Source organism: Lissotriton helveticus, chromosome 2_1, assembly GCF_964261635.1.
Source record: "Lissotriton helveticus chromosome 2_1, aLisHel1.1, whole genome shotgun sequence".
Lineage (NCBI taxonomy): Eukaryota > Metazoa > Chordata > Amphibia > Caudata > Salamandridae > Lissotriton > Lissotriton helveticus.
This window is the reverse complement of record NC_136059.1, coordinates 1,313,732,727-1,313,757,894: the sequence shown is the minus strand read 5'-3', so window position 1 is coordinate 1,313,757,894 and position 25,168 is coordinate 1,313,732,727. Positions and strand designations below refer to the sequence as shown.

The window sequence follows — 25,168 nt, the reverse complement described above, 5'->3', positions numbered from 1 at the left end:
GTTTGCGCGCACCACCAGGTTAGAGGTCCCGGCTCCTTAGGTAGCCCCCTCCAATGTTTCCGCCCATTCATGACATATTCTGTTACATTTGCATCACATGTCTATGTATACGCCCTGTTACACCCACTGTTACGCCTACTGCAATGTAATGCTATGTGTTTGCGTTATGTATATATGCTCATGTATTGTTATTAAAAACACGCGCCGATCCTGATCCTGCCCCGGCAGCGCTGCCATCCTATTCCTGTGCAGGTTGTCCTGTTCCTGTCCTTATGCTGTATTAAACCTGCAAAACTCCTACTACCTCGAATTTTGACTCTTATTTATTGAGCTATCTGTTATTCATTTATGCATTCAAAAATAGGGTATTATTTATTTATTTACCACACCGCATCCCACTAAGGAAGAGGAGCATCTCCACTGTCTGGACCCAAAAAGAGTGTTCTACCTCGACCGCCCAAAAGAGTTCCGCGTGGACGACCAACTCTTTGTGGGGTATGTGGGAGCTAAGAAGGGACAGGTGGTGCTGAAAAGGACCATTTCTCGCTGGGCCGTTCTCTGCATTAAGATCTGCTATGCCCTGGCTAAGAAGCTGCCCCCTGTGGGATTAAGGGCCCATTCCACCAGGAGAAAGGCTCCGACTACGGCCTTGGCTCGGGGTGTCCCATTCCTGGACATCAGTCAGGCAGAAACGTGGGCATCTTTACACACGTTTGCCAAGCACTACTGCCTGGACAGTCTGGTCCGCAAGGGCGGGCATTTTGCTTGGTTGGTCATGCAGAACTTCCTATTGTTAGATATTGGTCCGCAACCCACCGCCGGAATGGTATGGCTTAAGTATATAATTCAAAGGTAAGGAATCTGCAGCTAGAAATCTTTATCAGATGAACAAGTTACTTACCTTCGGTAACACATTATCAGGTAGAGATTTATTTAGCTGCAGATTCCTTAATGGGTCCACCCATGATACCCCCCTTTGAAGACTGATTTTGTTAGGCCTAGGGTTACTCCCCTTTTCAGCGCACTAGTTTTGCACACGTTTACATTCGTTACTGCATGGCTTTGCGCTTCTGGCGTGGAAAAAAACTGAAAAAGTACTGATGTCTGCCCGGGCGCCACATATACAGGTGAACTTGATGTCATAATAGATGCCGACTACATCGTGCAGAGCCAAATGGAGCCCCCCCGACGGCGAGCGCAAGGGGTATTGCTTGAGCAAAAGTTTCTGGATCCAGCCTGATGCCTGGGAAAGTCAAAGGTAAGGAATCTGCAGGTAGAGAGTCTCTATCTGATAACGCGTTACTGAAGATAAGTTATTTGTTTATTTTGACTTGAGATTCAAGTCAGGCTTAATGTGACAAGTTGTTTGATACCCTGGAATACCAACTTTGGTCGCACCGTTCGGGCATTAGCACAGCTAAGGAGTCAGCGTGTAACCCTGTACTCATCAACTGGGCGACCAGGTCTTCCCACAATAAAAATGACAGTTTCTCGTTTTTATAGCCAGAAAACCTTTTTTTTAAATTCTGCCCTTGAAATATGCTTCACCCTGCCTTTGTACTCGGTAGGCCTGCAATAGAAGTGAGATTCACTCGCCTCAGGGGGACATTTGACTTTGCCATGGCTAAAAGTGGCAAAGCCAGGCTCAGAGTTCGAAACTGCTCTTCTAGTCTTCAATGGCTGACTGGGAGGCTTGTTAAACCTCTGTCACCCCCAGGGTGGCACAACCAGTGCTACAGTCCATGGGGTCACTCTCTAACTTACATGTCCTGGGTTTCATATACTAGGGACGTGTAGGTAAGTTAGCCTACACCAGTTGGGTATAACCAATGTAACATACACATTTTTGGGGTCAGGGCACTGGCTCTGAGGTCTGTTTAGCAGGCCAGGGTGCTCTGTGATAATCGAAAAACAAGCAGCCTCCGTCTATAAACTTAGGGGTGACATAAAGAGGCATATCCTTACATCAATCCTTCCTACATAAAGCTTTTTTGAGTTTCATATAAATCAGTATAACTTTACCCGTCATTTATTTGCCTATTATATTTGCCAGTCCATCTTCTCCAGATAAAAGATCCTTTCATTCTTTGGGTGTTAGGCAAATACTGAATTTTTATCTGGATACGATGAAGACACTTAGGAAGACTAACCAAATGAATTATGGTCATATCTCACAAGGTTTAGCCATGTCCAAACAATGTATTTACTGATGAATTGTAATGCATTTTCTTATTCAATAAAGTAGAGCAAAAATGGCTTCCAGGTAGACCTAAAGCGCATTCCATTAGTGGAAGAGCAGCAACAGCAGCCTGACCTAGGAATGTCCTCAACTTACATTTGCAAGGCTGCCACTTGGAAATAAGCAAAGATCTTAACAAAATTCTATTGCCTAGATAGAAACAGACTGGCACAAGAAAAGGTCATCACCCTAAAAAAATCTGTTTTGATAAGGATGAACAACTATAGGTAGCCATAAAATGTTCTTCTAAAAATGCCAAGAGCCACACATCTCATCACATCTTAGATGCTTTCTATTCTATTCTAATGTTTATAAGTATGAGTAAAAAGCCTACGATGTAGAAGAAATGGTTACTTGTGGATCTGGTTCTGCATTGTTCGAATTTTCACTGGAGTCCTAAATAGCCAGTTTGCCTTCCCCGATGGGTTATCATGGGTGTCAACATTTCAATTTAATGTTAATTTTTGGTATTTTAGTTCTTGATTCCTTTTACTGCAAGAAAAGGACTGCTTGAAGAAGACATCTGCCAGTGAGATAAAGCATGGTTGTGGAAGTTCTTGGACTCTTAAGTCACAGCAGTCTGTCCTCTACAACTTCATAATGTAAACCGATCAGGCGGCAACTTTTTTTCACACAGTCTGAGACAGTCTTGCATGTTTTACACTTCTAATGCAGCAGTGCATTTTTAAAATGGACTCTTGAGCATTTCATATTCTATATTTTGGAAAATAACTTTGTCTTGGGGAAGCTTCTGAAGGATGCTCCACTTAATATGGACATATAAATATTGGAACTGTTATATGGACATATATGGATTTAAAGTGTTTCTGGTGCAGCACACACTGCAGTGATTTTTTTCTAGCGTTTATAACTTCAATGAAGAGCCCTATCATGCACAATAAGGGCTACAAGTATGTAATCATTTAATTTGTACTAGGTACAATGAGACATCCAGTAATACAGCTTTTTGAAGTTCACAGCACACCTTATTCATGAGAATGGTGTCAGATAGCTGTCATTGGGAATATCACTGAACTAATTTCATTTTTGGACTGAAGATTCAGTTTAAATGTTATATTTGAATGTAATTTAGGAGAAACTCATCATACAGAGGTTGTCGTTACACCATACTTAGACTGTTTTAAAGCGCCACTGGTATAATTTTTGATCTGTATTTTTTTTTATTATTTCTTGTAGCATGGAGCGGATCCAACCAAAAAGAACAGAGATGGCAACACCCCATTAGACTTGGTGAAAGAAGGTGACACTGACATTCAGGACTTACTACGGGGGGATGCTGCCTTACTTGATGCTGCCAAAAAGGGGTGCTTGGCCAGAGTGCAAAAGTTGTGTTCACCAGAAAACATTAACTGTCGGGATACCCAGGGAAGGAATTCTACCCCACTACATCTAGCGGGTAAGTTTCTCATTTTGCTGAATGTGAACAAATTAACTGAACTATCTGACGGTACAGAACCTATAACAGTTGTAAAAGAAGTAGGTAACCTATTTAACCCAATTGCAGTTTAGTAACAAGTTGTGCAGAGCCTACATCCTTCTTTCTGGTCTGGTTTTGCAAGTGTTATAAATTGAATTTTATAAAGATGGGTCAAACAAAGCAACAATAAATAAACATGTTTGCCAAAAATAAGGCACCAGTCTTTAAAGCAAACATGCTTTTTGATAGAGACGCCAAATGGTAATTCATAAGCTCCTCATGGCGGATCAAAAGGCGGCTCCACACGATCCCCTGGGCTGAGCCCCTGGGGCTGCCCACCCTTGGACACTTAATCATCATCCTTATACAGGAAAAGAGGAAGAGGGTTATTACCTCTTGGAGGACGAGTACAGGAGGAAAATTGGAATTAGTAGCTGGGTGATGCTAGGTGCCTGAACGCCTCTACACGCACTGGTCTGATTTCTCCACCTGGCCCTGCCATGGACTAAGTTAGATAACATACATATAGCTTGCACCTATTCATAAACAAGGGGCCCCATCAGGAAAATTGCAACATGACAAATTGGGGGAGAACATCAATCCAACTGGAACAGGGTGCCTCATATTTTGTCCAGTGAAACAGCTTATTCCTAGCAGTGAGAAGTGCTCATCAGAGCCACAAAAACTCATAACTCTTCGGTCATTGAATGGCTGGGCTATCAAGACTTTTAAGCTTAAATACAGCAAAATCACTGTTAATTGCATCCGACGTATTCTGTCCACAAGAAACATGATCACTAACTCAATTAACAATCGCTGGCTTTCAAGTGGTCCACCAAGTAGTAAAGAAAAAAACATCTTTGGGAGGCGTGCCAATTTACCTTAATCTGAACATGAAAATAACAATAACCTCAATTCCAGCTCAAGATGAGATGCTTCAAACGCTTGTACTGGAGATTCCCAGGACATCTGCCTCCCAAAAAAAGATCCTCCTGATTAACGTCTACTTTGACAGCTTTGGCTCAGCACAAGCTACAAGAAGATCATGTAAACCATGAAACCATAATTTGTGGTAACGTCAACCTGCAATACCTAGGAACATTCAACACCGACTGCCCACCTCTAAATGCTTTAAGTACACAACTAAATAAAATATTAAGCAAACACGGCCTTAAGTCTGTACAGATTATAGCTAATACCTTGAGCCATCAACACAGCTTTTGAAACCCTTCAGGGTGATAAGCACTATCGATTACGTTTTTGACTTTGAAACACATGTGAACCACCTTGTGAGTTTCAAAATGCATCCCTCTAATGAAAGCAATCACCTTCTTCTCCATACAATTTTTAGTCTTCACCTTCCTAAACGCAAAGGCCATAAGGTACTGGGCACCTCCCTCAATGACGCATCAGCACATTTAGTTCGGAGAATAAAATGGGGCCAAGTCAATCCACAGAAACTAGCATCATGGAAAGCCATTACTGGACAGTCTCTGCAGGCCCAAAGTGGTGAATACCTATTAACTCACTGGGCATCTATAACAAGGGGCATTCACAAATCACTGAATTCCCGACCAGGGCGTGGGTGACGTCAGTCAAAATCTTCTAATAAAAATAAATCTATACTGACTAGCTCATGGCTTATTCATAAGTTGACGAAGATACGCAAGAAAACCCAGAACGAACAAGTCAAAGCTGCACTAAAATTGGAATTTCAAGGTGCAGGAAAACAACATATGCAATTCGAATAGCAGGAAAAAAATCAGCCTAGGAAAAAGGATTGGCAATATGTTTATTCAATAATGAGCAAGCATAAGCAGGCTGATTTATTGAGACACATCAAAAACAAAACATGCCAGGAAGTTATAGGGAGTAATGCCATCAATGAAGCCATGTGGACCTCGCACGTAAAAAAGCAATATGTAGTCGATCAACCAAGAGTTTTTCCACTCGAACTTTCAGACCCCGTTGATGACTGAAAGGGCTGTGTCCTACGTATATGACCAACATCATTCAAAAAGTACTACGTAAAACACGAGCTTCAGGGGCACCTGACCCAAATGGACTACCTGCCCAACTGTTCAAAGAAGATTTAGCACTATGGCCCGCAATACTTTCCCCATTGTTTACCATCTGCTTTAAATTCCATCAAGCGCCCGACAGCTGGAGAGGATCAATACTGTATCCAATTTTTAAAAAGGGCATCAGACGGAACCTTATCAACTATCCCTTGATAGCCTTAATGGATATTGAGGCCATCTATGCAGCTGCAATTCTAAATGATCTTGAGACTTGGGCAACAAAAAACACAATGATTATTTTCTGTCAAACAGGCTTTAATCCCAACTCCTCCAAACTAGATAACATAATTACTCTATCCTATATTGTCCACCAGGCAAACAGCTGGAAAACCACAGTTCTTTACGCTTGCTTTGTGGACTATTAGTCATCATTCGACTTGGTGGACAGAGGTATTTTATGGAGCAAACTCCAGGTGGGGGGTATACCAAGTAGCCTGCTTAATGCCATTATATCACTATATTCATCAACTTGGGTGAGGGTCAAGTTGCCAGACACTGCGTTAACCAGGAAGATCAATACTAACCAAGTGCTGAAGAAAAGGTGTGTTCTTGCTCCAATGTAGTTTAATCTATATACGGCGGACATGTCCCGGGCACTTCAAAACGCCAATGAAATCCCCCCCAAAAATAGGCAAAACTAAGATCACGATACTGCAGTATGCTAATTTTTATTTTTTTTATTTTTATTTTTTTATTTATTTTGAAAGTTTTATATAGCGCGGACAAGATCTTTGCAGATATCAGAGCGCTTTACAAAGAGTAGTACATGAGGGAGTATAGTCAGACAGATAAATCAATAGGTCAAAACAGTACAACTAGGTGGCTACAAAGCCAATCATGTGAGTAATAAAACAGCTAATACAAATAATCAAAATAAACAAATCGATGCAGAGTATTAACAGTGTCTGAGATAAAAGCTAAGTGTATTTTGCCATGAGGATAGCTTTTACTTCATTTTTAAAAAGAGTGTAGTGGAAGAGATAAGCCTGATTTCGGGCGGGAGTGAGTTCCAGATCCTAGGCGCCATTCCTGAGAAGGAGCGCTTATATGTTTTTTCCTTCCGGAATCTTCGAGGCTTCGAGGCAAATGACTTTGTTCTGCTCGACAACTCAAAATAGGAATCCAGAGAGCACCTAACTCTCTTCACACATACAACATAGCAAATAAGATTATAGTAAACTCCTCCAAAACAAAGGTGTTATCATTCGGAAGGACGCTACAACAAACAAGCTTCAGTTGGTCTCTGGGTCCCTTAAAAATCACAGGAGCCAAATCCTATAGCTACCTGGGCACATGGTTCTCAGTAAATAGTGCTCCTGGAACACACATGCACCATTTAAAGGATAAAGCAGCATTAATTACCGCCAGAGTCTGCCGATTGCACATAGCCCTTGAAAGCCCCTCCTAAGCCCCAATCAGAAAAGTGCTCCAGGCTGTATTACCATGTGCCATCACCTACAGCAGCGAGGCCTTTCCGGGCCAACTCATTAAAACTATTGAAAAATTACAGCAAAAAGTCTACAAAAATGTTCAAGTTGCCTTATTACACCAGGGGACCTCTGGTGAGACTCGAATTTTGCCTGGAGGCCATTGAATGGTCTAGCATAGGGTCCTTTCTAAAGTATTATTACAGATGCATCACGGCGACGCCAGACACCTTGAAATTTATCCTGCAAAATATATTCAAATATAAAAATAATCCTTGGTCCACTTATCTCATGGTGGCAGCAGCTACTCTTCAAATTGATTTGACCGTTTTACACACTTCATCACTCACGCACCCTGCAGTAAAAAGTATATTGAAAAAAACTGATAAAATTCCTCTCGAAGACCGCTGACTTTGAAAATATTAAGTCCACACGGCCGCTAAGGGCCCTGGCAGCATCACATAACGACTGCCATGTTGGACCTCTGGCACAATCATATCTTAATTGCACAATCAGAAAGCCTGCCTAACCTAAATTTTGGCAGTAAGGATGCTGGCATTACAAATTAGACTTCAATCCAAACTGGCCACTGCGCTCTAAGATTGTTAAGTGTAGACTATGCGGCTACAACTTTTTCACTTTTACACACTTACTTTGCTGCTGTCTGACATTGCTCGGCTTTCGGTGAACACTATTAAAGCCACATTTTGGGTGTCGCCTAGGCAGCGCGCATGTGCTGCTCTAGGAGGGCCTTTAGCCATTGGTCTTCACTTTTCAAGCACTGCACTCGCGTTTGTGGCGGTGCAGTGCTTGAAAAGTGAAGACTGCTCTCCCAAGCACGCGCGCACTACTCGCGGGCTCACCTCCTGCTCCCCCCCCCCCCCCCCCCTCTCTCTAACAACCTCTTCCTCGTCCTGAATCACTCCCGCCTCCTGGCACCCGACTTCAGAGAATTGGGCAATTTTATGTCAAAATGACTGGACTGCATATACTCCGAAAGTAGCACATCCTCTTCACAGCACGGTCGCGTGATAAAAGCAGTCTTCCTAATTAGGCCCTGCAGTGCGCAAAAAAACGCATGCACTGCTTTTACGTCTGTTATCGTGTTTTCTTCTGCTCTTGTTTTACCACAAGGGAAACCCTTCATATTTGTTGTAAAAGACACATCATCCAAACATCAGTCATCACGAAGAGTCGATCTGACGTCGCGCATGTGAACGGGCCACTGTATTCTCGCTCGCGCAGCACCAGAAAGAGACTTTTGTCAGCCCGCCTTTTCTGAACAAAGCCCGCCTGTGTGGAATGGTATCGTCCTTCCTATCAGCCACAGCTCCCTTTTACAGGCGTGACTCATGTAGCATTGTCCGGCCACCACTCATTAACCGGTGGGTTGCTGTTTGCTATTCAAACAGAGCTGTGGTTTTCAAAAGCTAAAAATGTGCAAGTCTGGTCACTTTGGGGAAAAAAAAGTCAGGCAGCTCATCCAAACAGTCAGGCACGCTGATGCAGCGACATGGTAACGCGGGGCGGAGGGTGCCACCCAGAGTAGGTTGCATTGCTTTATTGCGAAGGAAACCTTCGAACCATGTGGAAGGCACACCCTGGCAAGTGATATGAACCCATATCAACGGAAGACTGCACTATGCAAACACTTTTAATATGTCCAAATGATTTAACCCTTAACTTAAAGACCAGAAAAAACACTCCTATATAAATATTTATATATACACACAAAAATGTATATACACACTCACACACACACACACACACACACATATTTAACTTTTTCTGTTTATTCTATGAAGTTTCATTGCTATTTAGTAAGAAAATGCATACAAATAGACCAATATTGCAGAGGCTCTGTAATACAAACAGAAGCTGCACACCCCCAAAAAACAAAAAAAAGAAAGAGAAAGAAACCATAGAAAAACGGCCACTAAGAAATACATACCTGAGTAATTTTACGGGTGGGGTAGTAAAGTGCTGCATACAGCGACCTAGTAGGCTCGGAGCACTCAGTACAGGGCTATAGGCAAAATTCAAATCTTGATGGTACAGACACAGGCAGTCGACCAGCTAAGTAATGGTGATGCCGCTGAGCCGGGTTTGGTGGCTCAGTTGACTAATGAGTCCATTGCAGGGGCCTGCGTTCGACCTCATAGTCACAGGTTCAAATCCTGGCGGTTCACTCAGCCTTTTATCCATCTGAGGTCGATAAAAATCCATACATGGTTCAATCAAGTTCTGAGCAACGTGAAATAGTTGTAGTTGGTCTTAGCATGACACCTTAGAAACTTAGAAACGACACCTCCCATCCTTCTGTGGTCAGTAAACCGAGGACTATCATTGAACAGCTTAAATTAACGCCAGTCAATAATGGTGCTTAGAAACATAGAAATGTGGTGTGACGAGCTATATAAAATTGAACCATTCTCATTTATAGTCTTTTAAACATACCCTCCTCCCCACATTCAAGAGTATACAGATTTCCTTTTTCGCCTCTCTTTATATGATTTCTGACACTGAGCTGTTTGTCATCATGTTAGCTCTCCTCTGCTTCTCTATTTTTGAAAAGTTAGTTAATTTTGTCTAATTAGTTCAGGATCAATAATCCACATGAAGCATTAGGTGGATTTAAAATTATGCTTTTCTATAAATATACTGTTTACATTTAACAATGTCTAGTCTATGTAAGGGGCCACAAATTGGCAATGACCTTAAGGATTCCCATTTTTCAGCAACACCTCATTGGGGTTACCTCTGATTTTTTAGGTCTCGTGGCGTTAACCGCGCGAAGCGCGGTCTCACCAGAGACTTTTTGTTAGCGAGTCTGCTTTCCAGGAGACAAGACTGGCCACGCGCATGTGAAAGAGTCGGAATTGAGCGGGCCACGCGAACGCTCGTTCCATTGAGCAGCTTATGGTTTCCTTCCAATGCGTGCTTAGAGAGACAGTGCTTTCACTTTGTTTAAGTTTCGTTTTTACTGCTGTCCAGATGGCTCTGGGAGTACGCGGTTCAAGCGACAGTGTTGCCAGCTTTCATTTTCTTTGCACATACGCAGAGACATACACATACGCACACACACTAGCGCACATACACGCATGCATACACACGAGCGCACAGACACACACACCCCCCCGCCGCACACACACACACACACACAAGCGCGCGCGCACACACACACCAGCGTACAGAGACACCCCCCCTCCCGCCGCCACCCCCCACTTTAACTAAGCCCCACTCACCTCACTCCGGACTTCAGCCGCCACCGCGGGGCTCTCCCTCGGGCATGGGAGCCCCGCGTCACCACTGCTCCTCTGGCCGGGCACTCCGCGGGCTTCCAGCAGAAACGGAAGTCCCGCCCCACGGCAGGTTTCGGCAGTGCACGCGCACGGCTATTCCTGCTTCTGCTCATTCCGCTCTCTCGCCCTAGGGTCGCATATCTGGTATGGGTTTTACCTTTTTTTTACAATAGCGATCGTTTTTTTGTTATTGTTATTTATGTAATGCGAATTTGTATAGCGCAAACTTTACCCGAAGGTGTTGCTCGTTATGACTGGTTTGGCCCCAGAACAGCCTGATAGGGGAACATCTTTTTCCGACTGCTGAACACTTTGTACGTTGTGGGCTGAACTCTCCTCACGGCCCGTGTGATGCTTCCCGAGGGCTCCTGCTGCGGGGCAACAGGTGGAAGAGAGCCCGTGAGAGTGAAGCGGCGTCCGGCCTGTACTGCATGGATCCTCTCCCGAGCTTAGACTTAAACATGCAGCCGAGGCAGCAAAGTCTTTACATTGAGAAACTTCACTGCATTTATCCAGCCAGGTTGCCCCCAGTAAAAAGAAGGAAGCACCGTAACAGCTGTGAGCCCGTGCCTAAGGTGCATCATCAGAGCTGTGTGAATAATAACAGCTGTGAGCCCGTGCCTAAGGTGCATCATCAGAGCTGTGTGAATGATAACTGCGTCAGCCCCGTGCGTGAGTTGCATCATCAGAGCTGTGGGAATAATAACAGCTGTGAGCCCGTGTCTAAGGTGCATCAGAGCTGTGTAAATAATTACTGCGTCAGCCCAGTGGGTGAGGTGCATCATCAGAGCTGTGTGAATAATAACAGCTGTGAGCCCGTGCCTACGGTGCATCATCAGAGCTGTGTGAATGATAACTGCGTCAGCCTCGTGCGTGAGGTGCATCATCAGAGCTGTGTGAATAATAACAGCTGTGAGCCCGTGCCTAAGGTGCATCGTCAGAGCTGTGTGAATAATAACTGCATCAGCTCCGTGCGTGAGGTGCATCATCAGAGCTGTGTGAATAATAGCTGTGAGCTTGTGCCAGAGGTGCATCATCAGAGCTGCGTGAATAATAGCTGTGAGCCCGTGCCTAAGGTGCATCAGAACTGTGTGATAACTGCGTCATCCCCGTGCGTGAGGTGCATCATCAGAGCTGTGTGAATAATAACAGCTGTGAGCATGTGCCTAAGGTGCATCATCAGAGCTGTGTGAAGAATAACAGCTGTGAGCTCGTGCCTGAGGTGCATCATCAAAGCTGTGTAAATAATAATTGCGTCAGCCCCGTGCGTGAGGTGCCTCATCAGAGCTGTGTGAATAACAACTGCGAGCCCGTGCGTAAGGTGCATCATCAGATGTGTGAATAAGAACAGCTGTGAGCCCGTGCGTGAAGTGCACCATCAGAGCTGTGTGAATAATAACTGCGGCAGCCCCGTGCGTGAGGTGCATCATCCACATTGCTCAGGTCACCCAAATTCCTGCACTCTACCACACTGCTTTCAAAAACAGCATACTGTTGCACACACTCTCACTGCTCACCAATTCAAAGTTTGCTAAAAATGTTATGCACCGCATTGTCATACACAATGCCAATAACTCAAACTTTAATGCTGTGAGACCTATTGCATAGTAAATGCTTGTTTTAAAACCTGTTCCTGTCCTATTATAGTAACTCGCCGCCTTCTGTACCCTTTTATCTTGTCACTTTCCAAAAGTGGTGTTGTCTCATTTTCACAAGAAGCTGCAAAGTGGAGTGTGTTAGCAGCCTAGTTTTCTACAGTGGGACGCAGCCCGTTCAATTAGAAAATAAAGAGAAAGTTTATTTTTTCTTCGAGAGGATAATGCTAATAGAAAGAAATTTTATTAAAAGTAGATTTTACTTGAACCAAATACCACTTGGGAAAGTTAGATTACAGCATTTAAATTACAAGCATTTGGCATAGCCAATAGGTCTCGCCTTTGGAACCTTATAAGTATTTAGTTATGGAGTACAATAGTCTTGGTGCAACAACATCAACTGTTGCATGGCTAAACACTTATTAGGTCCTAAAGGCGAGACCTGTTGGCTATGCCAATGCTTGTTTTAATTCATGGCATATTATCATGTAAAAATGCAGTGAACTGGATTCCCCTTGAACTGCAAAAATTGGCAAGTTTTTTAAAGTGGTGCAGGAACTAATTAAAAATACACGACAAAGCGCAGAGATGACCGTGTATTGATAACTCTTACTTCCTGCACTACGGACATTGTAGTGCAATTAAACTATTTTTACTGTTTTCATATAAATTTTACTTCGGTTTATCTATAATAAATTTTAAATAGCCAAATTACCTTAAACTTAACTAAAGCCGACTGTATACCATGAGTTTTATTTTTAGGCATCATGTGCCAGTCACACTAGAGGGTATTGCTAGTACCCACCGATTCTTTTGTCCTTTGTATAACATGACTTTTAAATGGCTTATATTGTCATGGTTTTAATTAACTACACAAATGTTGTGCACATGTCATGACTACGTCTCATCGTTTGCGACCATGATGTGAAGGGCCGCGGAGATTCTTTACCTTCAGCTACCCTCAGTTGAGGTCAAGACCAACTCAGGGTAAGCTCTGTGGAGCCCCTGCTCCCTTTTAATGTGTCCCTTTCAGACGTTCTCTTGGGGGCCTGGGTCCAACCCTGCATGGGTGCTCCATTGCGCAGAATGATTGACTGATGCCATCGCCCCACCTCAGGAGGCTCTGCTTTCCTGTCCCATCCCTCTCCCGAGAGCCTGGTGGTGCAGGCCTGGACATCCAGGATTAACCTAAGCATGTTACCTACCACCCAATCAGATTTGGAATCCAAGAGGCTGGATCCCTTTGGGAAGAGGATCTTTTCCACCAGTTTGGCATTGCGGTCTATGAGCACCACATGTCTCTTGGGCTGGTATTACCATGCTTTGTGGGATTCTGTTGCGCTGCTGCTGCCCATTCTTCCAGACAAAAGGCTGGGCCATCCTAAACCAAGCATTGGCTGATGGTAGGGATGCAGCGAAGTTTGCCATTCGGTGTGGACTGGACACCACTGATTCATTAGGCAGGGCCATGGCACTCTGCCGACAGGGCTAGTTGCGGTCTACTAGGTTTTCATGGGATGTCCATCGTCTTTGATCAACATGCTCTTTGATGTTACCTGCCTCTTTGGCGAAAAGGCTGACACATCGCTAGAAAAATTCCATGACAGCAGGGTCACCTCCAGATCACTGGGCCGCTCTCGTCTCCCGCCAACAGCAACAGTCATTTTGTACTTTCTGTGGTTTCGAGTGGGGCTCACAGGGGTGTCCGCAATACCCATCTTATCCAACAGACCAGCAAACATCTTAGTCCTTTCGTGGCTGGGGACGCAGTTCCCATAGAGGACGCTGGACCCACATCCCATGTATTGTCCAATATTCCATCGCTCTGCCGCAGCATCAAAACCTCTTTAATGGGTCCTCCATGCAGCACACCCATTCCGTTGGCAGGATCAGGTACTACCTGCCCCAATGGCAAGCAATAACTTCCGACAAGTGGTTGCTACAGATTGTTCAGTAGGGTTATGCACTACCCTTCCCGGAGACTCCACCACCCTTGCAATCATTCCCAAAATGGCTGAAGGAGGACCATCTCTTTTTGATCCATCTGTAAGCGTAAACTCTGTTGGCCAAAGGAGCCATTGAGAGGGTGGCAGCGTCAAAAGTAGGATGGGGTTGCTATTCCCTCTACTTTCTGGTGCCAAAAAAGATGGAGTTATTCTTCCTATACTATATAGTTTCCCTCTCAACGCCTTTATATGGAAAGAGAAATTCAAGATGCTCACGGTGGCTGTTTCTGTCTGCCTTGGACCCCGGACACTGGATGGTAGCATTGGACCTCCAGGACGCATTTTTCTGCAGGCCCACAAGTGTTACCTGCAGTTCACTGTAGGCCAAGATCATTTCAGTTTTCTGTACCCTCTTCCTCTTTGGCCTCATCAGTGCTGTCGGGTGGTCAAGAAAATGATGATGGTGGTTTCAGCACCCCTGCGGAGGTAGAGCTACCACCAGTCTTCCCCTACCTCGATGAGTTGCTGTTGAAGATGGACTTGCCGCAGGCAGTAGTCGGCCTTCTCCAGACTACAGCTAATTTTCTGCGCTTGCTGAGGTTCCCTAGCAACGTGCTGAAGTCACCCTTTCATCGGAGCCATTCTGGGCACGGTACAGTTCTTTCTGGACCGGAGAGTCCTGGACGTTCGGGCCATGATTCCAATGTTTTGACATGCATCCTGGATTTTGGGCAGACTGACTCTGAGCTACTGGGACTGATAGCCTCCTGCATACTGCTGGCAAAGCACACTCGATGGCATAGTCAGGGTTTGATGTCCTAGTGTGCTCAACACTGAAGGAATCTCTCCAGCCTGGTCCAGATTTCGGGGTAGACTGCGAAAGATGTGCAGTGGTGGTTGACGAACCGCGATTGGACCGGCAGCAGACCCTTCCACATTCCCCATCCGGAATTGACAGTGGTGACACATCACTTATGGTTTGGGGAGGCCATTTGGGAGAGATCGAGCTCCGAGAACTCTGGTCTCTGGTGGAATCCAGACTCCACATCAACCTGTTGGAGTTCCATGTTATCTGACTGGCATTGAAAGCCTTTCTGCCCAGCAAGACCTTGCCTCGGCACCATTATAGGTAGGCTGTGGGGTTTTAGGTTTAAACCTATAATAACTGATAAAACCCCACGGAAAGAAAAATAGCCCTCACCGGTGAAAACATATAAACACTGAAAAAACACCTGAACAACCACAAACTAAATGCCATTCAAAGAAAGGAAAAAGAAAGTGAAAGTCATTTTGTTCTTACTGAAGGGGTCAATAAAATGTAACTTTGTTATACAAGCTAGCAGTAAGAAAGACTGCCTAACATTATTCTGCTTGAGTTTTGTTCTTTAGGGATACCACTAAAATATTGTTTCTTCTTCCTTTTACTTTTTTCAGTTTTATGGCCTTTGGTCTAAAGATGCAGGGTTTAGTTTCACGTTTTAGGATTAGTTTAATTATTTTATAAACTGTAGAACATCAGGACATATCAAACTCAGATTTGATATTTTGGCTGCATTTGATTCTTACACTGATAGGTAAAATGGCTAGTACATAAAAATCTTTCCTAATATGTGTCATCACATTTGCCCACAGAGAATGGGTAAAATCCCTTAATACATCAGACCATAGTTTCTAGTGGGTCAGTATTGATAGTAGGTGAATTGCTAACACCTCAGGCTTTAAACATTAAATGCAAGGTATAGTGACAAGTATATATATATATATATATATATATATATATCACCAAGCATCTGGGATAGTGGTGAAAACGTGACACCAGACTTTTGGAAAACATGGAACGCAGTGTCACTCGTTATGCTCTGCAAAAATGGTTCTTTCCAAGTTAAACAAAGATTGGAGTGATATTGTTTGTATTTGTAGTGATTCAGCTACGTATATAAAAAATTTGTGTGATGACCTGTCAAAATTGATACCCGAGCTGAAGTGATTCCCTGTAGGAGATCCTTGCCACTTGTTAGATGGTATGCTGAAAGCATCTTTACAATCTTCAGAGTTAATGAGGGATGCTATTGACTTTTTAGTCCATTCTGGTGCACTGTTTTCTTATGCCCTGGAACTAAAACGCAAATATTTATCATTGTGTGCTTTATGTGGCATCAAAGAAAGAGCCATCCCAACTGTGCCCCTTAGCTGATGGTTCTAAGCCCAAGGGGCTATGAATGCTGAGAGGGCCTTTCCACAGAAGTTTACATGGGAAGGATAGCGCGACCGCACATGACTAAAGACTCACTGAAGAAGTATTGTATGGCGTACTACAATAAGATTAATTTGCAAAATTCTCTTTGGACCTCATAAACACTATACGTACACTGTCTATATACCATGTTCTTTCAGTGCAGAAAGCAAGCAATGATAAAAGCAAAATGTTCCATAAACACTGGAAAAACACTTTTTCTGTTGTTTTTAGTGGCGTGAAAATGTGTAACCACTGATAACAACTGTTTTTTAAGATATTGAAAACACTGACAAAACCCCACCAGAATTTACCAAAAATAGAAACTGAAAACAGGACAGCCTAATTATAGGTTTTCTTTTGACGGTCTCGACTTTTTTGCGGTTGCTGGATTAGCCCTCACCATTTAAGTCACCTGTTGTGACACGTTTTCTTAAGGGTTTGCAACATTTGTTCCCTCCTACTCCTTACAGCATGCCCCAATGAGACCTTAATTTGTTCCCAATGTTTCTCATTGGCTCCCAATTCAAGCCCCTACATAGCTGTCTGTTGAGAATTGTGACTCTTAACTTTTCTAAGTGGTCATTACATCAGCTAGGAGTGTCAATATGAGCTTCAAGCTCTTTCAGTTAACTCTCTGTACACCAGGTTCTACCTCGACAAACTGGTTCTTCGGACTCCTTCCTCCTTCCTACTGAAGAAGGTGACCCCATTTCACATCGGCCAAAACATCACATTGACCAAATATTTTGCTCCGCCTCGTCCTTCTAAGGGAGAGGAGAGGCTCCACTGTCTGCATCCGAAAAGAGCTCTGTCCCTTTACATCGATTGTACCAAAGACCACCGGGTGGACGATCAACTCTTTCAGATTCACAGGAGCAGAAAAAGGCAAGGCAGTGCAGAAGAGAAACATTTCTCAATGAATTGTACTTTGCATTAAGATCTTCTACGCAATAGCTAAGAAGCAGCCTTCTGAGAGCTTGTGGTCCAATTCCACCAGGGCCAGGGTAGCTATTGCTGCGTTAGCAAACGGGCCACAACCCCTGGTTGTTTGAATTCCCATATACTCCGATACACTTCAAGAGATCTACTCCTCCTTAACAAATCCAAGGATAACTGTTGTTTCTTAATCCCTAGTGGTGAGAAGGGAGACTGTCCACTCCTGCAACCACGGATGATTAGAGCATTCCAGTCCCCCCACTTCCCCTGAGCTACTACTCATCCAACCACTCAGAGTGTAGATATTCACTGTTGCCTTGCAAATGTCAGGTCCCTGGCAAAGCACAAGTACGAGATTGCACACATGATCTTCAGTATTGTTTTAGACATACTTTTTATTACAGAAACATGGGCAGATGCTACTCTGGCCCAGACTTTTTCACTGCAACCCCTACTGGAATTCGGGCTATCGGGGTCGACAGGGCAATAAAACGTGGGGGTGGAGTAGCAAATATTTTTAGGGAGCAGTTCACAGCAACTTTCCATCCTACTTGCACGCCCTCTCATGAGGCTCTTCACTTTGCCCCCGAACTCAGCCCCAGGTTGACCTTCAGAGGCATTTTATTGTACCGTCCTCCAGGCGCTAGAAGCACTTTTACTCTGTAAACTTAGTCTTCTAGAACCAACTCTTTTGAACGATAAATTCACCATCCTCGGAGACTTCAATTTTTACCATGACGATAAGGATAACAGGGAGACTGGTGCACTACTAGACACATTGGGAGTCATAGGCTTAGCTCAGCTAGTACAGATCCCCACACATGAGGCTGGGCATACACTAGACGGCATCTTTACCTCGGCCCAAGGACTTGCACTAAAAGAAACCCGTCCTCTGACATGGTCAGATCATTCGTTAGTTAAGTTCAACCTCCCAGTCACCACTGGCGGGCACAAAGAGACCACTAAGCCCCCTCCCTCTACCTACATAGAGTGGAATAAAGTAGGTAAAATGACCCTCCGAACGCATTTGTAGGACTCACGACCACTATTAAATCATCACCCAGAGTTAGTTGTCACCAAATATACTGAATGGCTGAACGACGCAGTTAAGGCCCGGTGCCTACAAAAATATCCTCAGGGAATAGGAGTACCCCTTCTGCCCCCTGGTTCTCTGAGGCACGTCAGAAGGAAAAGCAAAAGTGCAGTCGACTAGAAAGGTGTTGGAGAGCGAATTACCACACACCCGAAAGATAAGCGCAATAGAACTGCCCGAACACAATATAAAAACCTACTGATATCAGAAAAAAAGGATGATCTGCAGTAGTAAATAATCTAGCCGTACCCAAGAACACGGGTATTTTAGGGCTACCAAAAGTTTTGTGACGATATTGCATCAGCCTTTAAAGCCAAAGTTCTGGACATTTTTAAGGTCTTTGAGGATACTTCAGTCCACCTTTCCACCATTCGACGGACAAGCTCTGAGTTAAAAAAATAACACCCTTCTCAGCTTCTCCCCTGCATCCTCAGAAGCAGTAGAAAAATATATAAGGGAAGCAAAGTCGGGATCTCCTTCTGACCCATGCCCGCAGGCGTTTTGAAAGAAATGGCAGAAGTGGTGAGCCCTGGACTCTCAGAAATCTTCAATTCTATGTTTAACTCTGGCAATTTCCCTTCCAGATTGAAAGATTCCTCCATCCTTCCACTGCTAAAAATAAAAAAACAATCTGGATGGGACTAACCCGAACAACTATCGCCCAATAGCCTGGCTGTCGCTGTCAGCCAAAATAATTGAAAAAATAATGAATACTCAACTATCCCAATTTATTCGTGATAATAATCTGCTCGATCACTCCCAGTTTGGCTTCCTTCACGAGCATAGTACGGAAGCGGCACTCATTAAAGCCACAGAGGAGATCAGAGCGGGGATGGATGGAGGAGGCTCAGCCGCCCTTGTACTCCTCGATCTGTCAGCCGCTTTCAATACAATGGATCACTCTCTTGCAGCAGCGGCTGGAGAGCTTGGGGGTCAGGGGAAGTGCATTAACCCTGCTGTCCTCCTTTCTCAAGGATAGGAGACTAACAGTATCAATAGATGGGTATCATTCAGAGCCTTATACCCTCCTGTGCGGAGTACCACAGGGGTCTTCCTTAAGCCCTTCTCTTTTCAATGTCTATATCTCCGAATTTCCTCCTCTGATCCGGGACTTTGGGTTTAGTCGGACGTCCTACACCCAGATAGTGGTGGCTGCCTATAGAAATCAGGCCTCTCCTGCTCAACGATTTCAGAATTGCGTGAGTGCAAAAAATAAATAAATGGATGAGTACACATTGTCTCAAACGCAATTCTGAAAAAACTGAGGTCCTAATTTTTGGCAATATGCAACCAAACTGGGGCAATCTGTGGCTATCGGCTGAGATGGGTAAATCACCAAAACCAGCGCTCAAGGCTAAGAACTTGGGAGTATGGTTCGACAACAAATTAGCACTCACATCAGACAAATGCCATTGTCTCCGCCTCCCACTTTCTTAAGGAAGATCTTTCCTTAAAACCCAGCAGACACTAGGAAGACAGTGATAACATCACTAATCCAGTCCAAACTGGACTATTACAATGGACTTTATTTGAAAATAAAGAAGCGATGTTTAAAAAAGCTTCAGACTGCTCAAAACACAGTGGCGCGGCTACTGGTCAACATTCCTAGGCACAATTCGGTATCCAGTGAGATTTGTTGTTTGCACTGGCTCCCTGTATCATAACGTTTCAAATTCAAGGCCCTGTGCCTGGCTTACAAAGCACTGAACCACTCAGGACCTTCTTTTCTTCAAAATCTCTGTCTGGTATGAACCAGCCAGACAACTTTGTTCTACAGGGGCCAGACTCCTGACAGTACCTAGAATTCGATCATCTCACTGGGGCGACCGCAGCTTTCTCTGCGGCACCTCTAAACTCTGGAATACACTCCTAAGTGAGCTCAGAAGTGCTAGCTCCCTCGCCATCTTTAGGAAAGCACTAAAAACCTGGTTATTCCAGAATTAGACGCTTGGTAGGGTCTACTATGTTCTCAGCGCCAAGACACCCCCAGGTATTCGTACGCTTTATAAATCCCATTAACATGAACATCTGTCAAGCTGCTATGTCTGTGTTCCTCCACACGTTCACAAAGCACTGACAGTTTGGTTTGTCAAGACATGGGCATTTTCCCCATTTGGTCCTCGCAATTTTCCTGGTTTGATCCAGTTCTCAGAACCACCTCTGGGATGGACATTGCTGCTGCAGGATTTCTTACTGTGAAATCCACCCCAGACCATGCCTTTTGGAAGTACTGCTTTAGGATTTATCCAAAAAGTGAACAATCTGTGGCTACAGATATGCATAAAAAATAGATTACTTGGCTTCGATAATGCTCCTTCTGGCAGATGCTCAGTCTTATTCCAGATTTCTTACTGCCCTCCTTTTTCCCCTTGTTGATACTGTTCCACATAAGTTTTTTCACTCTATCACTATCTTAAGCTGACATTAATGCTCCTGTCTAATGGTACTTAATGCTTGCTTGTAATCGGGCATCAATGCGTAGCAGTGGAGCCTATATACGGCAAGTGACTGTAACTTCAGAGGCCAGGAAAAGCAGCACAAAGTCCGTTGGCATCACCTATCCCTGCACAGGAGCAATGGCTAAAGTTTCTGTATCCAGTCTGGTGCCTGGTGGTTCAAAGGATGAAGAATCTGCAATTAGAGTATCCACCAGCAAGAGCATTACCGAAAGTGAGTAAATTGTTTGCGTGTGCCCATCCTTCCTGACGTGTAGGGAGGAAGTGTTGGGGGTTTTGAAAATATTCTTATCTGGTTGCCAAAACATTAGTGAATCCTCCTAAACAAAGTATGCGCCTGTATAGGAAGGACTGTGAGTTATGAGTATTATTGCTGTGGTCTTTCATTGCTCCCTTTATGGAATCTAGACATGTTCAGCCATGATTTACAATGTTCTCTTTCTTGTAGCTGGTTACAACAACCTGGAGGTTGCAGAGTATCTTTTAGAACACGGTGCTGATGTGAATGCTCAAGACAAAGGTGGCCTAATTCCACTGCATAATGCTGCTTCCTATGGGGTAAGAAAAAAGATGAGCCACTGGAAAAAAAATATTTTGAGAAATTTTTGAATGTTAGTTATGCTTAAATGAAACTATAAAATAATTTACAATAGAGATCGGAGTATTTAATTCCTCTTTAAAAATAAAAATTTTACCCCTGGGACCATTTTATCTTACTTTTTTTTTTAAATAAGTCAACCTTTTATATAGTGAGAAAATGTGCACACATTTTACTGACTTAAGGTGCAACCCACTCCATGTATTAATTTGCTTGCATTTCCCCTTTTGCTACTGTCTTTTCACACATTGTATACTATTTTCTTTTTTGATTTTGTTACTTGTAAAGCGGTTTGCTGCATCTTGCTTAGGTTTACATTGCATTTTTTCATGTATAATTTTATCTAACAACACAAGATTATTAAGGCATAACATAAAATGGCCTGTAGTTTGATACATTACTTTTGTTAGATTATGCTGTGTCCCAAATTCCTGTAGCCACATTTAGCATTTTGTGCTGTACCATTTCAAACCTCAACTAAGTCATGTGAAAAGAAATACTACTGAAGAATATTGGAGTACATTCATGGAAATCTATTTAATCCCCTAAAAGCATGTAATTAATTCCTACACGTTGCCTGATGTGTGATTAACCCTCTGACAGTTCAGTGTGTTAGCTGTATAAATTTGTACGGTCTCGTGGCTGTCATGCTTCAAATATTGAGCAAGGTGTGGCAGAAAGGATCCAAAAGACTCCCTCCTGAGTATCCCTTTCCCTCTGATTTCCAGTTAGCCTTGATCCACAGAGTTCTATATGCGGCTTGCATTAGAGCTGAGAATTTCTTGAGAGTATTTTATTAGGAAAACTTACCAGGCTCTCTTTGGCCTTGTGTATGTCCCACAGCCAGGGCCTGACTGGTCCCTTATGTCACAACAATTGAAAACTACCTTGTGGCGTGAAGTGGTCCCAGTTCATTCCTGGCAGAATCTATATATGTTATGTTCATTATATTTGTAGAACTCTGAACACTCCCCACCTCACGTATTTGTGTTTGCAATAGTTACAATGGAGACATGGAAAGAATAGCTCTTTCTTTTCAGTTCTGAAAAATTAAAACATGTGAAGTAGAAGATACTACCCTATCCCGAAGCATGGATGTAGTTATCTGCTCTTTGTAAGGGGGAGGGGTGAGTAGAGCTTGACTAACAGAAATGTGATCTTCCCACCCCACCATTATACACATTCTCATCATGTAGCTTTTTCCCTTATAATCCTATCCTTAGCTTATGTTTTCCTAAAATATCGCTGTTTTCAGTGTAAGTCAGTGGCAGATGTTAATGTCCCTTTTTTTATAACTCAAATCTTTCTATGGTCTCTTCTCACATGTCCACATAGCTTTGTTTTTACTCTTTCCACTACTATGCCCCCGCTTCCCCTTCCCACATTTCCTCATTCTCCTGGTGTTGAAGCATCTCCTTTTATGATCCATTTCCTGTACTGGCATTTAAAAAACATGGCTACCTGAGAGAGGTTGACTTCAAATAATGGACATGGTGAGAGAGACTGCACCCCAAATCATAGTTTCAAAGTCTCAACTATAAACCCTTTTGTATGACACACTTCACCTGGTGGATTAGCCACAAGGGATGACCGCCTCAATTGGCGATTCATTGTTAAAGATGCTCCAGAAGTATAGTTTTCCTTTCTCGTTTATATTGGCATTTATCGTTACTTTTTTTCGCCATGACGTTTGCTTGCCAGTTAGTTTGAATAAAATCACGTGTATCCGAGCTCTGAATATCTCTGTGGATGTAATTGTGTATTATTGCAAATAACTGTAGAAGTTTTTTTAGTGGTGTTGGGATATATATATATAGATATAGATATAGATATATATAGATATATAGATATTCTACTTCAGTGATGTTTTCATTATTTTTTCAGCATGTCGACATAGCAGCTCTGCTGATAAAATACAACACATGCGTAAATGCTACAGATAAATGGGCATTCACTCCATTACATGAAGCTGCACAGAAAGGAAGGACACAATTGTGTGCGCTGCTCTTGGCGCATGGAGCAGATCCAACTATGAAGAACCAAGAAGGCCAAACTCCCTTAGATCTTGCCACAGTAAGTACTATTGGCACAGACAAAAGAAAAAACTTTATGCCTGAAATTGGTGTGAGAAGTTGCATATGTCGCTGCTAAAGATTTATCTTTAAAATTAAAACTTGGAGTAGATTTTCCCTCTACTTTGCGAGTGTCTCTTTTTTTATCTGACAAGAAAGGACAAAGTAACTCCACTTTCCTGGCCTCTGAGTGGTAAGGATCTGATAGATGAGTCTTCCTCACCTTATCCACTACACTGTCTTAAGAGTTCGCAATGTTAGTGGTGCTGTGTCATGGACCTCTTTTTTTTTTTTTTTTTTTTTTTTGCTCCTCTGTCCTTTTTTTCTAATCTTACTTACCTATTGTTCCAGGTTCATCCTTGCTTCTGTAACTTGCACTGAGAATGCTTTCCTCTTCTCTCACTAAAGGTCCGCTTACCAATTTTCCTGACAATTTGAGGTTTTCTTAAAATACTCTTGCTTATACAATATTATCTGATAGAGACTTGTAGCGGCAGATTCCTTACCTTAGAATTACCCGCAGGCATCAGACTGGATCGGGAGGTTTTTTGTGAGCACTGATCCGGCCGTGCAGGTAGGTTGCATCGTGCAGCTCCGCGTGCTGTTGTCAGTGCCGGAAGTGATTATATAGGTGCCACTCCAGCGCGCTGACCTCAATACTTTTCTTTCCGCGCCAGTCAGCACAGATCTGGAGCCAGCCAGCGCCCCACCCCGTAAAGCTTGGTTCTGGTCCAAGCCTCCAGTTCCAGAGTAAATCCTGGCGCAGTCCCTATCATCCCACCGGATAGGGAACTCAAAATGCTGGATACGTTGCGTAAGAAAATGTTTTCTTCCTCCAGCCTGGCATTTATGGCTGTGAACACCACGTACCTTTTAGGCTGTTAATCCCATTCCCTTTGGATTTCTGTTGTGCAGGTGCTGCCTATGGTCCCGGAGGAGGCCTGGGCCATATTCTCCCAAGCTATGGCTGATGGGAGAGGCGCAGCTAAGTTCACAATCCGATGTGGGCTGGACACAACCGATATGTTGGCAGAGCGGTTTTTGTGGTCGGCCTTACAGTGCCACACCTGGCTGAGGATAACTAGATGTTCGTGGCATATGAGCTGCAGATCTTACCCTGTGCATTAGATAGCCACCTGGTGTTGGGCTCGGATGATTGCATTTTGTTTTCGTCTTGGAAGGAGTCTTTGTATTCACGAGATAGGTAACTCCTCCCTTGGACGATAGTGCGCATGGGCATCGGCTCCATCCTTAGATTGTTTTTTTCCGCCACTGGGTACGGATGCAACTTTTCCGCTCCGAAAATCGACTTTTCGAAGACTTCGATGCGCAAAACTTACAAAAACAAACTATAACTTCAGTATACATAGACTCGACCTCATCACTTCGATTCCCGTCGTCGACGCGGGCCGTCCGGCCTACCCACGCGGTGAGGTCTACACCTCATGGAAAGGACACCATTGAAAAAATGCCCCAGGTGTGGAGCAAAATTTCCACACAGCGACCATCACGAGGGGTGTAACCTGTGTTTATCACCTGAACACGACGAGTCAAACTGCACAGCTTGTGCGTCCTTTCGATCCAAGAAGACCATTCGAGGTCGGAGGGCCCGTCGACGCGACATGCAAAGATCAGCCCTGGAAACGGTGGATATCTTTGACGAAGGTCCATGTGTCCCAGAGGAAGCTTCCGATGATCTCCAGATTGTATCTGAGGCAGACGACTCCGATGACTCCATATCATCAGGTC

At 43.8% G+C, this 25,168-nt stretch overlaps 1 protein-coding gene across 5 annotated transcripts in view; it reads left to right on the top strand.

The window, feature by feature from the left end:
- LOC144818631 (poly [ADP-ribose] polymerase tankyrase-1) overlaps positions 1-25,168 on the top strand; it is a 682,266-nt gene that overhangs the window by 439,525 nt on the left and 217,573 nt on the right. For all 5 annotated transcript variants that reach the window (XM_078676238.1, XM_078676237.1, XM_078676236.1 and 2 more), the window contains 3 exons: positions 3,437-3,656; positions 21,198-21,307; positions 23,232-23,420. In XM_078676238.1, the coding sequence (XP_078532364.1) occupies positions 3,437-3,656; positions 21,198-21,307; positions 23,232-23,420 (519 nt within the window). The remainder of the gene's footprint in view (positions 1-3,436; positions 3,657-21,197; positions 21,308-23,231; positions 23,421-25,168) is intronic.